Source organism: Acomys russatus, chromosome 9 (assembly GCF_903995435.1).
Source record: "Acomys russatus chromosome 9, mAcoRus1.1, whole genome shotgun sequence".
Lineage (NCBI taxonomy): Eukaryota > Metazoa > Chordata > Mammalia > Rodentia > Muridae > Acomys > Acomys russatus.
In genome coordinates this window covers 5,261,442-5,280,629 of record NC_067145.1, presented here as the reverse complement: position 1 = coordinate 5,280,629, position 19,188 = coordinate 5,261,442, and the positions used below count along the sequence as shown (strand labels likewise).

General features: G+C 38.8%; 1 protein-coding gene across 1 annotated transcript in view; it reads right to left on the bottom strand.

Moving 5' to 3' along the window:
* Lmbrd2 (LMBR1 domain containing 2) overlaps positions 1 to 19,126 on the bottom strand; it is a 47,453-nt gene extending 28,327 nt beyond the window's left edge. Inside the window, exons 1-6 of the mRNA XM_051150950.1 lie at positions 18,932 to 19,126; positions 13,320 to 13,556; positions 12,989 to 13,086; positions 11,047 to 11,142; positions 6,461 to 6,628; positions 5,023 to 5,233 (exon numbers count right to left, since the gene is read on the bottom strand). Coding sequence (XP_051006907.1) covers positions 5,023 to 5,233; positions 6,461 to 6,628; positions 11,047 to 11,142; positions 12,989 to 13,086; positions 13,320 to 13,493 — 747 coding nt within the window. The 5' untranslated portion in view covers positions 13,494 to 13,556; positions 18,932 to 19,126. The remainder of the gene's footprint in view (positions 1 to 5,022; positions 5,234 to 6,460; positions 6,629 to 11,046; positions 11,143 to 12,988; positions 13,087 to 13,319; positions 13,557 to 18,931) is intronic.
* Between the last annotated feature and the right edge of the window lie 62 nt (positions 19,127 to 19,188).

The window sequence follows — 19,188 nt, the reverse complement described above, 5'->3', positions numbered from 1 at the left end:
AACTGGAGGGAAAGGGCTACACCAGCTCTTTGGGGCCCAGATAGCTCTAGTATTCATCCCAGATGCCTCACATCGAACTACAGGATTTAGGATTTTCCTGTCAGGTTATGGTCTTGCTTTAATATAAGCTTTCCATATCTTCTTAGGATAGGAATGTTTATTCTGTAGCATCATATATCAGAAGTATATACCTCTCCTTGGCTGTACAGGGAGGGACTCATATTTAGGAGATTGCTTAAGACTCAGAAGAGACTCTGAACTTACCATTTAAACAATGTTGGAACTATTAACAACTACAGATATTTATATTATATATATTAGGTATTTCTGTTTAAATATAAAGACTATATTTAAAGTTGGACTTAATGCATTTTGCAATATGAGATGACTATGAGCTCTTGAGACAAGGAGAAGAAGGCCACCGTTTAAAAGTGACAGGTTTGGATATAACGCTGACAGTGGGTAGACCTGTGATGGCTTATGTTGATTGTCGACTTCACAAGATCTGGAGTGACCCTGGAGACAGATCTGGAGCATGTCTGTGAGGATTTCTGCATGAGGTCAACTGAGGTGGGAAGACCCATATTAGCTGAGACCGACTAAACAGGAGGAAGTAAGGTGAGCAGCAGTGCTCCTTGCTGTGTCTTGCCTGTAGACCTAGCACTAGCATTCCTATTACCATGCTTTCCTTGTCACGATGCACTGGCCTTTCAAATTGTAAGCCCCATATTTCTAGAAGCTGTTTTCATCAGTTATTTTATCACAGCAATGAAAAAGTAACCAATGCAACAAGGTATTGTCAGTCAATTTCATTGACTAATGTCCGGTGATAAGCAGGTATCTAAATGAGTATTAAAAGGAATAAAAAGGCAGAGCAAATGGCCCAGTGAGGGAAGTAATGCTACAGAAGCATCAGGACCTCAGCTTACACGCCCAGGGATAGTGGTGCTCTCTTGCAGCCCCAGAACTGGGGAGGTAGAGACAAGGGAATCCCTGAGGCTCATTGGCCAGCCAGTCTAGCTGAGCCACTGTGCTTCTGATTCAGAGATAGACCTTATCCCAAAAAATAAAGGTGGGCAGCAATCAACAAAAAATACGTAATACACTCTCCACTCAACTGTGGAGAATGTTCTGACCATTGGCTAGATCTGGGTAGGGGTTTAAAGTTTACCTCCTGTATTGTCCTTGGCTGGTACCTTAGTTTGAGAGGGACCCCTGGGCCCAAATCTGCCTATCATATTGTTCAACTTGTAGATTTCTAGGACCCTCTGTATCCTTTTATTTTGCTATTCACACGTACTCTGGTGCCTCACATTTGACCATGTCCCCTGGAGGGGGAGACCTGGTGGCACTCAGAGGAAGGACAGCTGGTAGCCAAGAAGAGACTTGATACCCTATGAGAATATACAGGGGGAGGTAATCCCCCTCAGGAACAGTCATAGGGGAGGGGAATAACGGGAAAATGGGGGGGGGAGGAATGGGAGGATACAAGGGATGGGATAAACATTGAGATGTAACAAGAATAAATTAATAAAATAAAAAAAAAAAGAAAAAAATTACGTAATACTGACCTTGGGCCTCCAGATGTGCACACACATGCACAAATATACATTAACAGGTAAACAACACAGAGAGAGGGGAAGAGGAAGGGAGGGGGAGGTAAAGAACAGGATCTTTGGAATTAGTGTTTCCTAGGAATCACAATATCCTATAATATTTGTACAATGAAATGTTAGAATCACGATCTATAAGCGGGGTTGGGAGCCCTGCATGCCACAGCTCTGCAATAAAGACATGGGGGAAAGGATTTTAAAAGAACATTTGAACATCTGGAGAAGGGCTTTAATGGCAGAGAATGGGAAGCAGAGAAACCATCTGATATACTAAGAAAATTATGAAAAAATTTATATTACAGAGTCACCTCAATATGTGAAGGTTTCTTGTTGGCAAACAGAAAAAAATGAGAACAACAAAATAGAATTGGCCTACAAATATGTAAAAGAATCTTCAAGCTTCCAAAAAAATTCCAAATTCCAAATGAGTTTTCTTAAAAATTATAAAACATTTATATTATGTAATAAGATCATAGCAAAACCAGCATCATATACAGTAGAAAGTAATCTATTTGGAGAGTAATTTATGAGTAACTGCCGTGCATGGTGGTGCACGCATTTAATCCCAACACTTGAGAGGCAGAGAAAGGCGGATCTCTGTGAGTTCTAGGCCAGCCTAGTCTACAAAGTATGTCCAGGACAGCCAAGGCTACACACAGAAACCCTGTCTCAAAAAACAAAAACAAACAAAAGGATTTATCAGTAACCATAAAAATCTAACGAATGCATACTCTAAATAATTATTACCACTAAAACTGCCCCTGTAAGGGACTTTTGCTTATTGAAGAGTACAAAGAATTAAACAAAAAAGACATAAAACTGCTATAAAAGTAAAGTACAGCATGTTTGGAATGAGTACAATTTAGGAGTCTTTCTGATGAAAGAACTAAACAAAATGAGTGAGAGTCAGTCAAGTGACAGGAAGAACAAGACTGTTCCAAAGAGGGACGAGGACAGGGAGTGCAGAGGGCTCCAGTCAGGAGTGAGCACACTGTACTGGAGAAAGAGAACAGTGTGACTACACAGAAAACGACCATGAGGCCTGGTCAGCGTGGGATCAGACTAGAGAGACAATACCCAAGACCTCCCGGAGATCTTACTAGCAATTAATTCTGAGATGTGTTCCTTCTAAATACATGACTGGCAAGAAACCCTGTCTCAGAAAACAAAAACAAACAAAAGGATTTGTCAGTAACCGTGAAAATCTAACGTATGCATACTCTGAATAATTGATACCAATGAAACTGTGCTTGTAAGGGACTTTTGCTTATTGAGAAGCACAGAGAATTAAACAAACAAGACTTATTTCACTTTATTTTTTACATTTTTTGAGACAAGGTTTCACTGTATAGCTCAAGCTAGACTTGAATGTGCTACGTAGCTCAGGCTGGCCTTGAAGGCACCTTCCTTATCTGCCTGGGATTACGAGCATAAGTGCTATACTATGCCCAGAACACACTTGTGTTCTCAAAAGGTCACCCTAAATGCTATTATATTATCTTTGCATTTCTAAGTTGTCTTAAAGTTTGTCGTTAACACAAATGTACTTACTTTAAAACTTAACTATATCATCTGACCATATACATGAAATATATGTTTTCCCCTTGAAATTAGTTAGCTACATTAAATAAAAGCAATCTGAAAACAGCTTCTCATATTTGCTATATCTGTTATAAATTTAAGCTTTACTCAACAATTAATTTTTAAAGTTTGGGAGGCATCTGAAATATTAGCTTGTTTAGGAGGCCAACACCTCATCTACTAAACTTCTGGTATCTGATTAGAATCTTGATAGCTATCAACATTCCAGCAGGAAGGAGGACAAAGAAGAAATGGAAGAGAAGGGAAAAGACTAGGAAGGAGTGAGGAAGTGAGAGGAAGGAAGGAAAGGAAGGAGAGGGAGAAGGGATGCCTTCTTTTTTATATGGGAATTTTTTTCATAAAAATATTTAAGTCCTACCTAACTTTTAAGTGATGAATAGTATGCTGAAATAACACACTAGGCACAAAGGTCAGGTTTTACTTTTCATGGCTTATTCCTAAGGGCTCCTATGTAATAACAGAGCATCTCTCTATTTCATTCAGACTTTCTTTGTTCATCCGAGCTGGCCAGCTACTTGGGAGGCTGAGGCAGCTGGATCATAAATACAAAGTGGGGGCATAGTCTAGGTACCTTCCAGAGATAAATAAATAATGAGTAAAGAAGAGGTTGGGGATATATTAGTACACTTGTATGCGACCACCTAGTATATAAGATACACTCAGGTCAATCCCTAGGACTGTAAGCAAACAAACAAAAGACCTTAAAACAGTACATCTGACATGTATTTGTTGAAGAAACAGTAAATAAGCTGGCAAGACACAAATTCTTCAAACCTGCAACAACTTCATTTAAAACCAACTTTTGGGCAGAACACTATGACTAAAAATTTTCTTCTTTCATCGAATGTAAACATTTAATCAAATATAAATCTTCAAATACTTCAAGTTTTTTTTTCAGAAGTTTCAAACTGTATATCCACCAAATATAAAAATTTTCATTATGGCTCTCAGAAGAAACGAACTTTAATATCTTGTTCTTATGAAACAAAATAGCTGTTTAAACCACCCGGTTTGCGGCACTTTTGTTATAGCAGCCCATGTTGTTAATGTAAAAGGCTTCCTGAGGAATCCTTGCTTCTCAGGGCCTGAAAATGAAGTAAGTTGGGACCAGAAGGCTGAGACAGAAAAGACCAGAGGATAATAGTTAAGAATCGAGGGTCATCAAATTAAAGCAAACTCAGCAGTCTACCACCTGTTTTCAGACTGAAATACAAGCTTGCTCCCATTCGCTTATGTAGAATCTACAGTTACCTTCCGACCACAATCGCCAAGTATACACAGCAACAAAGCCTTGAACATTTACCATCTGGGCTCTTCATATTTTAAAAAGGGCCACAGTCGCTGTTAAAGCATGAACTAAAATTAAATCCCCTGGCTCTCCTTATTAATTGTGTGTATATAAGCAAGTTATTTAAACCCCAATGCCTCATTTTCTTCATTTATAAAATGGGGGTTAAAAAATCTCTTTTGTAAAGTTGCAAGGATTAAGTAAAAATGACCCTTGAAACATGAGTTTGTATTGTGCAAGTCCACTTACATACATCTTTTTAAAGACCGTCAACAAGTCAATAAAACTCACAGAGATCAGTACAGCCTAAAAGTGTTGAAAAACTGTTCATCAATAAAAGACATGTAAATGATAGCCTATTTAGGCATTTACTGTCATAATAGACACAGACCACATATGATCAAAAAGCTCACTGACAAACATTTATAGACCACACGTGCCACCATTTGCAGGCAGAGAGCCGTCCACAGAGACAGAGTAGTAAACCAGAACTGCTTTTGTAGGATTAAGCTTGCTTACCTCCATCACATCCTCTAAATTCTCTTCTGCGTCCGCTTTCTCTGTCATCAGCTTGGCTGCCTTAAAGTAAGTCTTCATAAGTAGGTAGCCCTTCTTGGCTCCATTCCAGTATGACCTCGGAATCTCCACCAAGCCATACCCTAACAACAGCACGAGGAGAAACAGACCCCATGTGTTGGCAGCAGCTATCCCAATAGTCTGAAGTTGATTCCTAAGAAGTAGAAAAGAAATGCAGATAGCTGTGATAAATATATTTTCTTGTAAAAAATATAAAACTAATTTGCCATAAATAAATTCCTAGAAAACTAGTCTAAAGGACACGTAGGGTTTCATATGAAGAAATTTTCAACGCTTCTTTCAGTCACAGCAGATAATCCATGTATTTTAATGGAAAGACAGAATGTGACTGTAAAAATAATCTTTATTATGGGAAATACTGTTTCTACTACAGCTAAAATTAGAATATAGGATAATTCATAGCATATATATATTTCTTCTATAGAAAATATTTTTAGATAGGTGCTTCCTTAATAAGATTAACTAAGAGACCCCTGTAAACAACTAAATTCAACTGTGTTATGATTGTTGTTATGACAGACTATTCTATACATAAATTTAGGGATAATATACATTAAAATTATATACACAAAATAGATTTTAATTTATTGAAATGCCAGGGTGTTAAAAAAAATAATATTAAGAAAACTATTGTCTCATATTACAACAAAGCAAAAAGAAAAAAGTCTAAGTTCTAGTGGAGGAAAATTCATTTTTGACAATTTATAAAATTTAGAAATCTATGAAAAATATTGTTGTTTACCATATAGTTATTAGTCAAAGCATTAACCCAAACCTAACAGATTTATTTATTTATTTATTTATATTTTTCAAGACAGGGTTTCTCTGTGTAGCCTTGACTGTCCTGGAGCTCATTCTACAGGCCAGGGTAGCTTCGAATTCACAGAGATCCACCTGCCTCTGTCTCCCTAAGTGCTGGGATTAAAGGGTGCATCATCACTGCCCAGCTAATGGTTATATTTAAACACGCCATTCTGGATTTTCTTTCTCAGTAATGTACATTATTCAGATATTCTTTGAGGGGTATCTATAAGACATATAATCTGGTATGTGTGTCTGTTTACTTGTATGTATGCTATAAAAGTTAACTGATCTTCCACAAGAAGACCAACAGAGTCAACTAACCAGGGTCTAGGGGGACCTGTGGAGTCTGAAGCACCATCTAAGGACCATGCATGGACTGGACCTAGGGCCTCTAGATAGATGTAGCCGATGGGTAGCTCAGGCTTCATGGGAGAAGAGGAGGGAGGGAACTATGACCAGGATGTAAAGTGAATAAATAAATTAATCAATTAAAAATGTTAATCTGAAAACAGTACAAACATATACAGAATAGTGTTATAAAGACTACTTTTCTTACCACTCTAAATGCAAACGTGGGTTTACAGCTACATAAATTAGAAATGCTCCAAATATCAGCAAGTATGTGCCATAGTAGATTGCGTTCTCAATCAGGGCTGTCTTTATCTTCCCGGTGATGGAAAACCCTCCAGATCTTGCATACGACTGCATAAAAGGTAACAGGATCCTAGTTGGATGAAAAATATATGATTAAGAACTCAACTGCGTAGTTGTATAATGTAAAATACCAAAAGGACATGAATCTCAATGTAAACTTCTCCTCTCCAATAAATGTTTACTGAGTAATTCAGTACATGCTAATGCTGAACGAACCGTGATTGTTTTTGTAATATCAAAGTCTGGGAAAAACAAAGAACCTAAAGCAGGAGACGGCAAAGGAGGCTGCAGTGACACAGAGCAGAGCAGCACGAGTGACCTCACATTCTCTAAAAGGTCTAAACGTAGGCCTTAGAGCCTCAAGACCAGGCCTCAGCTGCGGTATATGAGTGCAGTCTTAGGACCTGGAAGACTGAAGCAGGAAGATTGCTGACTTAGACCCAATTCCAAAAACAAAGACATAAATAACAACGTAATTCATTTAGAGTGACTTTGGACTATATACAAAGAATAAGAAAGCTTGATTTAAAAAAAAAAAAAAAAAAAAGGCACACTCATACACAGGGAGCCATGAGTGGCCAGAAACATTGTCCCTCACTGAAGGAAACACTCCAATATCTGGTTTTCAAAGGCTTCAAATGGAAAACAAACAAAAATGCAACTAGCTAGGCAGGTTAAGGGTAGTGTCCAGGTGACAGCAGGACAGGTGTGGTGTCTGGATAAGAATGGCCCTCACAGGCTCATCTATCTGAATGCTTGGTCACTAGGGAGTGGCATTAGGAGGTGTGGCCTTGTTAGAGGAAGTGTGTCACTCGGGGTGGGCTCTGAGGCTTCAATAGCTCACGCCAGGCCCAGTGGCTCACTCTCTTCCTGCCGCACGAGAATCCAGATGTAGAACTCTCAACTACTTCTCCAGCACCATGTCTGCCTGCACACTACCATGCTCCCCGCCATGATAAAAACACACTGCACCTCTGAACCTGTAAGCAAGCCCCAATGAAATGCTTTAGCACTAAGAGTTGAAGGTGTCTCTTCACAGCAACAAAACCCTGACTAAGACAAGAAAAGATTGGCTGTCAAGCTAATGATTTTGACATATATAAGAAACAATACAAAATAGCAACAAGACAGCATAGTTGCCATACAAGCCTCAGAGTTCAGAATGGACTGAAGAGACAGATTCTGGAGCCATCAGCATGTCAACAGCAATACTATAACATCAGGAAGGCTGGGCGTGGTGGCGCACACCTTTAATCCCAGCACTTGGGAGGCAGAGGCAGGTGGATTACTATGAGTTCGAGGCCAGCCTGGTCTACAAAGTGAGTCCAGGACAGCCAAGGCTACACAGAGAGACCCTGTCTTGAAAAAACCAAAAACCAAAACAAAACAACATCAGGAGACTAGATCTGGAGAAGGGAGCACAGCAAATACAAAGGACGACACTTGGACCGACCTCTGAGAAACATCACTTTTTAAGGCAATGGAGAGAAACAGGAACAAGCAAAGGAGACTAAGACAGCAGTAAAGAGGCACGGAAGAAAAGCCAGGGGTATATGGAGCAGAAACAGGAAGAAAGTATCTAAAAGTAGAGGAGAGAAAACTATAAGTAAATGCTGTGAGGAGGTCAAGCATGCTAAGGATTTGTACGTAGAGAAGAGGCATGGGTGCGCTGATAAAAGGTGCCATGGGCTGAGCAATAAATTGACTGCGCACGTGAAGATATCAAGAGGAGAAAGTTTATTTAGGAGGTTTAGTTGAATATCCTATTATGAACTATGGCATATACATAAAGTAGACTGTCTCACAGAAATGAGTAACAGTAATAAAATAATGACATGTACAAAATAGCACAGATGAATCTCCCAAGTGTGTGAACAAGGACGGGGAATTCATGCTGTCTTTGTCTATGTTTATGCATTTCTAAGCACAACAAATCCACCTATGTTGTCAAAGCGGAAAGCTATAAATTAGTAACTAAATCCTAAGAGGTTAGCTTCATGTTTTAGGAGGCGGGGCTAGCATAATAAGACTAAATCTTCCACCCCTGGAGGGTATGGAGAAAAAGACTGGTAAATAGGTAGTTGTGTTGAAAAGACAGATTCTGAGAGATTTGCCATGTGACAAATTCTATTTTCATTATGAGACAAACACTAAAGTTATATGCTAAGAGTAAAGGTAATATTTTAGAAGGAATAGAAAAGGATCAAAGAGATTTAAAGTTTAGAAAGTGAAGAGAAATCAGACAAATGAATGAAAATCTGGCAAATTTTAGAGCACAGATGAGCTGACTAAGCATAAACTTCCAATGACACTACTCTATTTTGTTTTGTAATTTTCCTCTTGCAATGCTTTCTATATCCAATTTGACAGCTTAGTGTTCTGCAGAATGTCTAAGAAAAGACCAGAAAAAAAAAAAAAAATAAATAAATAAAAAATTAAAAAAAAAAAAAAAAAAAAGAAAAGACCAGAACATAGAGGGTAACTGGGAATCTGAGCACAGAAGGAAAATAAATCTATAATGGGTAGAGAAACAGACTTGGAGTACAACCCTAGTCATGAAGACCACAGCTGGGACTGATGCCATGTGGGCACAGGCAAGATGACTCAACACAAGGATCAAGGATCGAGGGAAGACCGACATTTAGGAACTGGGTCACAGAAATGAAGGAAACATCCATGCAGGAAGTAAGAATGTATGAGTAAGCAGGCAAGGCTTGAGAGTGGGCCCCTGTTGCTGAAGACACTGCACATTTAGGACACATTATTTGAGCTGGATATGGCTTGAAAGCTTCTTCCCCTCAGTCTACCATCCTGCAGAAAATACTATGCAAGCTGCCAAGAGGGGGAGGCAATTAAACAGTGCTGTCCTGCTGCAGCTAACACCTGTGAACCACAGCCATGGCCAGCACGGTGCAGTACATGGCTCTCCCACTTGGCGCTGGTAACTAGCAACTGTCCAATTAGACTGAAGGCCCACTCAACAGGAAGGACACCACGCCTGGTCCTGAGAACCTAGGCAGCTCATTAGAGAAGAATATGGTGCCCGCACTCTGCTAGCCCAGCACAATCCCTTACTGCATTCTCAATCTTACCCTACATCCACACATCAGTGCAGCTACTACACTGCACCAAAAAGCCTCCCTTTACAACAGATGGAGAGCATCTCAGAAAAAGGCAAGTGGGCCCAGTGCAGATGAGACTGTGGAGACCCCAGCACAACACAGTCTATGTTATAGCTCTTGCATCTATGTCCCGGGGCCCACTGTGGAAGAGGGGAGATTTTAAGTGATAGAACACCAAGAAGTCTGTGATGAAACAGTCTCTCCTAGAAATAGCTTCATAAACAAAACCAAAATTAATGATATTAATGGTTATATTAACATGGCAAGGGGAAATGTTGGGGGGTCCTATCTGTGGGCCAGTAGCTCTCAACCTTCCTAATGCCATGACACTCTAATACAATTCTTCACGCTGTAGTGACCCCCCCAACCATAAAACTGTTTTCATTGCTATTTTCATTCCTAACTATAATTTTGCTCCTATTATGAATAATAATGTAAATATTTGATATGCAGGATATCTGATATGCAACCCTTGTGAAAAGGTTGTTTGACACCCAAAGGGGTCACGACCCACAGGTTTGAGAAGCAATGCTCTAGACCAAGAACTACAGGCAACTCATACCTGCTGGGAGGGGGAATAGCCTCTCCCAGGAATGAACCCCTTACTGGCTGTTCAATACAGAGTGGTCAGCCCTGAATCCATGCACACACAAACAACAAAAGCTGACTTAGTGGGTTGTACGTAGTAGGAGTGATCAAATAAACAGAGGCTATTATCACTCTGAGAGTGGGGGCAGTGGGGGCTGGCTGAGCACAGGGATTTGGGATAGGCTGGAGAAAGGAAAGCTAGAGGGGAAGTTATGTAATTCTATTTTAATTAAAAAGGCATTTGTAAGAGGTTAAAGAAAGGAAACCAAGGAAAAGTGGTGACCTTTCTAAAAGCACTTTCCTGTAATAACAAAGCTAAAGAGGACTGGACTGAAGGAAGGAAAAAGGTGGAAGGAAACAGTCACAAAACAATTTTCATTTCTATTTTCTATTTTGTTTTTAAATGAAACAGAAGAATTTAATTTCAGATATTACATGAATATAAAAGACAATATATATGATTGTTCTATTTTTAAAATGTCTACTTTTCTTCTTTCTCTCTCTCTCCCTCCCTCCCTCCCTCCCTCCCCCCCCCCCTTTCAAGACAGAGTTTCTTCTGTCCTGGATTTACTTTGTAGGCCAGGCTGGCCTTGAACTCACAGAGATCCACCTGCCTCTGCCTCCCTGACCTGAGGGCTCAGATAAAATGATGAGCTTTTATTTCTTATTTCTTTTTTAAGATAGGAGAAATCTGAGTCAGTAAAAGTAGGATATATACAGTAAGGTTCACTAAAAATTCATCATTTTAGCCAAAAATGCATCCTTCATTGCCACTTACCATGTTAAAAACTGTGATGTCCAATAAACTACCCTCCAGAAAATTGGCATGATTCCATCCGGAATGTAACTCCATGGCTTGAAGCATGGATGCTGACTGTTCGGAAACAATTTAAAGTAAATTAATCATAAATAATAATTTCTTACATGAAAATATATATAAATTTGTGAATAGTAAAGTTCATTTGTATCAAATTAATAATTACAGATTAAACTGTAATATCTCATGGAAAATTTAAAAACCAAAGTTTTCAAACCAAACATTGTACATGAAAGGAACAACAGTTTACTCTAAAAAGGAATGTCATTTAAGTTTCCAATTTCCAGTGTATTTTTAGTTTAGTTAATAAAAAGAAGCCATAGTATTTAATTAACTAACAGTGTGAAAATCTTTAGAAAGCAAATGGATTTATGGAATAATTAATGCTTATACTCAAAATTATACTCATCTCATTTGTAGGGCTGGCTCTATTTTGTCCTTTATTGTTATGTAGGAGTGAAGGAATTCAATATAAGAGAAAGTCAGGTGATTAATTCCAGGAGGATGTGATGCCAGCTAAATTAGGGACTCTTATCACTCTGCAGACATAAGCACCAGCATCTATCTATACACAGTTCTGATCAGATTTTCTAATGGATAGTCTCTGAGCAGAATTTCTTCTATTTAAAATTTTTCTACATCTAGTTTTGAATGGTGATTCAAAGAAGACTAACATTTCACCTTTATTCAAGTTAGATTTTTTTTTTTGCACATGTACATGCACGTTCATGAGTGTGAGTACATGTGTGCATGAAGGTCAGAGGACAGCTTGGGTGCTCCTTGGGAGCACTATCCACTCCACGGGACAAAGTTTCTGAGTGATCCTGGCTCATCAGTTTGGCTGTGCTGGTCACTCAGTGAGCCAGACACTGGGTTCATGACTGAATGTTAGCACACACATTGCTCTGTGAATTCTGGAGACCAAATTCAGGCCCTTATGGATGCCATGCCTGTATTGATTGAGCCATCTCCCTAGACCCTAGACGTCCTTTTAAAAGCTGTATGAAGCACACAATCACTACCCAAAGAACTGACCAACCTTGTCAACATGAGTAACCTTTTTATGTGAAAGTTTAATAGGAATTCAATATAACCCATGGAATTTTGAATTTATTCCTCATGTGAAATTTCTTTTAAATATTATTTTTAGCTATGTGTATGAGTCTCTCTGCTGTCTGTGTCTGTGTGTCTGTGTGCACATGAGTACAGGTGCCTACAAAGGATAGAGGTTTAGTCTGTTGTGAACTGCCTGACATGGGTGCTGGAAATTGAATTTGGGTCCTCTATAAGAACAACCAGTGCTCTGAACTGCTGAGCCATCTCTCTAGCCCCTATGATGTTTCTTAGAAATGTGTATATGAGAGAAATACCCTACATTCGTAATAGCCTAGCTTTAGTTGTTGTTGTTTGGGGTTTAAAAAAAAAAAATCTTATGTAGCCCAGGCTAGTCTTGAACTTCCTATGAAGGTGAGGCTGGCCTTGAACTCTTGTGTGCAGGGATTACAGGTGTGCACCACCATACCAGACTCTACTTGTGTTAACTCTTGAAAATGAGATGAAATGAAAAATGTGTCTCCTTAATAGATTTATTCATGGTGCTGAAAGTTGGGAACGTCCATGATTTTTAAATATAAAACAGACTGAGAAGAATAAGAGGTTTTAGATAGGTAGAAACAGACTAAAACGTATGTCTTCTTTAGTGTCTCACTGCTGTGTTTTACACTGATGTATCTTTAAAATATATAATTAAACACAATGCAATATAATAAATATACTAGCAAAGGATGAAAGTAGGAATAATAGGGAATAAGAGAGACTTCATAAAGATAAAATACAGGTGGCAAAACTATCAACTGCAATAATGTAATCTTTATATTAAACAGGAAAGTAGAAAGAAAAATACCTTGGAGCCGGGGTGACAGATGCATATGTTCCTGTAACATTGTTATTTTCAGGAGGGCTGGAATTTGCAGCAGCATGCCTGCATCGGTTATATATTGTCTAAAACAATGAATATAGGGTTTTATAATGAGAACCAAGAATTTACCAGATTTCATAAATCTACCTACCTACCTATTTTCCTGGCTATACTGTTCAATAGCTAAATTCCTAAAACAGCATTTAAATTCAAAATATAAAGATCGTCTCATACAACTTAGTCAATATTCAAAATATTAATTCAAACTGTATGATTACAACTGTCTTTTAAATTGTATCTCCATTTCACCTCTTACCGTGCTGACGTCCAACGGCAGTATGAAGACAATAAGAAAGCAGAGATACCAAGCGAGCAGTGTTCCAATGATTACAAGTCTGTGCTGTTTCTTAAAGTCTCCATATCGATGAAGGAGGAACAATGCCAGGAAAAAGACAAAAACAATCTCAAGTCCTAAAGCTGCACCACTCATTATTGAATGCTCACGATCTCCAACCAAAGTGACTCATGTATAGTTCTGGACCATATCTGTTCACTTAAAAAAAAAAAAAAACAGGAAAGAAAGAAACATGTAACATTAACACAGGAAACAGCAATTTGGAAATTTTGTAATTTAATGAATGTATTAATAAACTTTGGAAAACTGTTATATAACTTTACATTGTTCTGTGAATGACACTAAATGTCAGGCCTTTTTTATAACTTACTTTTTCAAGTACATCTTTAAAATTTCGCAAGTAGGCTGAGTGCTCTACCATACACCTTTAGGCCTAGTAATTTGGGTGCTGGGGAGAAGGATCATGAGTTAGAGGCCAGCCTGGACTATATAACAAAGCACACACGCACACGCACACGCACACTCACTGCCCCCCTTCTCTCTCTCTCTTTCTCCATATATATGTATATATATAATTTCTTTAGGGAATATACTATAATAAAAGTCATACTTGTTCTTAATATATTAAAAATTAAGAAATTCTCAATACTAAGATATGAACAGTTTTAATGTATTATTTGAATATATTTGTCAATATTATAAATGCAAGCCAAATATTTAAATTATTTTTAACTTAAAAACCTTTTTACATACAATATATTTTGATCATATTGTTTCTCCTCCTGTAGCTCCTTTCAGACCCTCACCACCTCCCCTACCCACCCAACTTCATGTTCTCTCTCTCAAAAGAACACACAAAAAAAATAAAAAAAAAAGAAAATAAAAATTCCTATATGATAAAAAAAAAATACCAATACACACACACACACACACAGAGAGAGAGAGAGAGAACACAGAGTCCATTTCGTGTTGACCAACTACCCCTGGGTATGAGGCCGGCCTCAGAGTATGGATGATATACCCAGTAGCACTCCATTGGAGAAAACAAAAATTTCCTCTGCCAGCAGGTATCAACCACAAATAGATTCTTGGTTAGAGGTGGGTCTTTGTAGCAGAACATTTTATAGAAGTTATCCTAGAAAATTAGATATTAAGGCTATCTTAAGGAGATAGACATGTAATAAAATATTCTACGACCATCCATAACCAAGAATTTAAGATTTTTCTAAAAGAAAGTCACCAAGAGAAATATTCAACAGTAACTTCTTAGAAGCATTATTCTCCTTTTGTGTTTTGTCAAACTCAACTTTCATAATTTAAAGTTTGTTATAATCTCCTTTATAGGTAACAATTTCCCACTAATCTGTTCTGTTGTGTTCTGCTTACCTCTGTTGTCCTCTAGAAAATACCTACTTGCCCCAATGGTCTTAAAGCATTGGTTTTACCCTCAATAGTCAGTTTTCCTCAAGAAAGTATATGTAAGAAAGGAAAGCAACTACACTCACCCTACTTGCCAATCTCTGGGCCACCACAACCCCACAGTGCATCCTCATCCCTTTGTAAGAAAGAAGCCTGGGTCACAAAAATTATTGCTCCCTTGCAACAAAATTAGCCTTGTTTCCTTCAGTTTGCAAGGCAGCTAAACAGTTTGTCATCTGTTCACTGGCAAGAGACTAAACACAACTCAGAACCATGTCAAGACGGTACATAGTACAGCAATGGCAGACAGGAACATGTCATCATTAGGCACACAGTCAGAATGGATTAATTATTACAGAACACTTGGTGAGTTGTAACTCTATGTAACTGCAAAGGAAACTCTGCCACAGGAACAATGTGCCTTTGACCACAGCAAAGGCTGACTTACCAGTTTCTCCAAATATTAAAATAATAGGTTTAGGAAGAAGATGATAATGAGTATTTGGTTCTCATGGGCTGGCATTAACATAATAGTTGTGAAGTTGATCTTACTGAAAATCAAAATGCCAGTTGACTTAACTGATCAAATTTTAGTGCCTTACATGTGGTCAGATTGTACCCTTTAAAGCATCTGGTCCAAAGCCTTACATATTTAAAACCAACTCCATCATTTTCCAATTACCAAGAAATTACTAAATACTATTTTCAAATGCTTTTATAACCATTTTGATAAAAATTAATGATTCAGGTATGGTCTTCTATGTATGTTGTGGTTGATAATAGTTCTAGATGCTAAACTAACTGTGAGTAAAAAACTTTGAGTTAAGATAACTTTGGAATTTGAGAAATTCCAAATGTTAAAAAACAGACAGGACAGAAGAGAGGAGCTCAAGCAAAAGTAACTGATGAGAATCAAAGAAAACACTGACAAAAAAAAAAAAAAATTGTCAAACCCTCAAATTCTGAAACCAATAAAATAATTTGCACTCAACATCTAAGGCTTCATCGGAGTTTGTTTTACCTTTTTCCTTTACTCAGAGCCTCTGGATGCTGCACAAGCTCTCTACCACTAGCCACAACCCATTGCAGTTATTGCTGCTAATGTAAATAAGTATTTTAACTCAGATATGCACCTAACAAAAGCTAGATGATAACTCAAGATCCTGAGAACAAAGAACTGAAGTGAAAGAACAAGACACAAATGACAAAAAGTAAAAGAAGGCGATTTCCCACTCTAATAAGGAATGTCTTAAATGTAATCATTATTCTCATGGTTAAACATTTTAATAGCTAAAGCTTTAGTTAAGACAATAGCACAGAAGACTATTTCACTTTAGACAAAAAGTCAGAATGGTTTTGTTTTTTGTTTTGGTCCACCTAAGAGAGGAATTGACAAACCAGGTGACAAGCATTCCAAAGTGTGGCAAGAGGCACAAGCAGATGACTCATCTTTGGCGAGGTGTGAAAGGCTGAAGGTGGCAATCAGGTCAGTAGGTAAGGAGAACACTGAACTTTCAACAATCCCTTGAGGGTTTCAGTTGGAGGGACTGTAAGGATTACTCTGATATCGGAGACTCCTTTCTCACGAATCTGCTTACTAACGAAGAAAATGGCAGAGTGGGTAAGTAATTTACCCATGTTCTCACAGACAGTTTGTGGCAAAGCAGATCCAAACTGAGGCACCCTGACCACTGACGACGAAGTTCAATTTCATGTCTCATCTCCAATCCAGGCAACCTTTTAAAATGCAACTTCTTCTAAATAATTTCTATGGCTCCATTTTCCTAAAGAATAAATTTTTAAAGTTCTCCTTTTATTCTTTGAGATTATCAAAATAAAATGCTAAAAAAGTCATGTTTAATGTAGAATTTAACCTTTTACTTTGTGAGTAATTATTTCATTTAGACTATAGTAGTTTTTTTTTTTCCCCTAATTTTCATGGAACTACAAAGTAAAACAGAACAAATACAAATCTTTTTGTTATTGATCTAATCTCCCCAGCGCAGATCATTAAATCAAAGAAAACTGAAGATAACTTTAAAACCAAGTGAGATACAGGGATAATTATGGAAATTGATAAACAATTGAAAACATTTTTGCTCTAGTTGTCTCCAGCATTTTTGTTTCCCTAAGCTAAATAACATAAAGGGGAAGGGAATTTTTAACTCTCTCTATAATACATTGTTAGCTTTATGCCTCTGGCTATATTTGATTTTCAAATATGAGACCAATTAGTACTGAATACATGGCTACACACAGTTATACACACATATACCACACGTATCAGTCAGTCATGGTGGGCAGTCCTTTCTAGCCTCTCCTGGGGCCTGAAAACATTGACTGCCTTGTAATTATGATGTGTGTGGTTTTAGCTGTGTAAAGGACACTGTTGTTGCCTTTTCCAAATATCTCATGTTTCTCAATTTATAATGTCATTTGTGTTCTATCTTAAGCTTCCAAAGAACACTAGATATTACTCAACTCAATGGCATTTCAGTTATATAAAACATAATTATTTTATCCTGGACTCAGATTAACTCTAATGTTAAAACTATGCTTTAACACTTATTAAAGTGAAATGCAATGTGTGTTGAGTAAGATTAAATTGGTTTAATCAAGAAATTAAATATTTTACATTAGCAGCAATAACAATGGAGTCCTTTAAGAGTCCAGTGGGCAGTGCCTACACAGCTTATAGCCTCAAATCATCAATGGAAACAATTCCTCTATCAAAAAGAATCAAGTGTGCCAACTTAAACCTTTTCACCATATAAAGGAAACAGTTGTGATTAGAAGAAATGTAAAAAAAAAAAAAAATTATCAAGGCAAAGCACAAGGTCCTAATTTCAAAGTTGATTGGCTTTCCTTTTCTAGAGAGTACCTTGTATTCAGTAATTTAAATATCCTATGTATTCTCTGGAAACCATTAGCTAAAATCAGAGCTGAACAGGGTTTTGTTTTGTTTCTTAAATGCTTACTTACTACATTTTTTTCCTCGAATGAGTTACAACTCTAACAGAAAGCACGAAGTTCAAGAGAAGGCAAATGAGCTTTCCAAAATAACAAAGGGTAATTTTATATTAAATCTCAGAAGGTCTCACTTTAAGAAGCTTTCCGTAACAGTTTAGTAAAGTATTCTCTGTAGTCTTTGCTTCATTTATGTTAAAATCGATTTGCAAGCAGCTCTTTTTCTTTTTCTTTTTTTTTTTTTTTAATGCCAATCTCACTTTCAGCAACTAAGGGTTCATGAATTGCTTCCTCTGTCAAGAAGTAACTGACGCAAGGATCATGCTACAAACAAACGCCTATCTAAACATGTGGGATTTAATTCCATTATAAAACGAATCTTGCCCTCCCACAAAGGAACACAAGGCTATGTCATCTAAACATACCAAACCAGTATTCTCGTGTCTTAATGAAGCTAGCTTGCCTTTTCCTCGACTTTATAAATCCTCTTCATTTTCATTTCATTGGACTTGAAATGCATTCCCCTACCCTCTCCCTCTCCCCTTAGCCCAGGAAGTCACATTTCTAGCACCGTTTGCACACTTGAATTTCGCATGGTCATTCTAATCTAATAGTCCCCGACCTCTTCGGGGAAGCTAAATTAGCACAGTTTTTAGGCAGAGATTCAAAGGGGTGTTGTGGGCTGAGTCAGACACCTTAGCAGCGTTTTTGGGGTGGTCTCCTGCTGCAACAGAGCGTCATTTTTCCTTTTGCGTCTGAGAGAGCCATCAAAGATGCAAGCGCCTACACGCGGGAACCACGGCTGGCACCTGCTGCCCTAAAATCAAACCACTTCTTCTCTTGGAACTGAGCTTTAGCTTTAGCACGTGATCTGACTCGATCCTCAAGTCCACGCCCGTGAGGTGTGTGAGTCGTCCTCAAGCCTGTGTTATAGGTGAGGTGCGGCTCACGTCCACAAACCCGGCCAAGGGGCCGCCCACTGCCAGGTGGAGGGAGCAGTCCAAGGGCCGGCTGCCAGGCGAGCCACCGCAGCCTCTCACCTGGCGAGCGACCGAGACCGGAGAGACAGGCCTGGTGGCGGCGGCGGCCGCTCGGGATTCCGAGCCCCCCAAGTCTATCTCCGCCAGGCTGGGCCGGGACCCCAGACCCTGACGCGCCTCGCGCGCCCCCGCCCCCCTTGAGCTCACCGTCCGATCGCACCAGACAGCGTCTGGAAGGGACTCGGAAGCTTCGCGTCCGCCGCAGCCTCCCGGGGTCAGGGACCCACAGTCCGTGGCTACCGTGGCGGTGTCACCCGATGGCCAGTGGGCTCTAGGAAAAGGAAAACCCGCTCCCAGTCAATCGGTTGACATTTCCCAGTCAGTCTAAGCTCCACCCACTTCCGCTTGCCTGTCCCGGGTCTTCAGTCCCGCCCTGCGCCGCGGGGGTTTGTGGGTATCGGGAG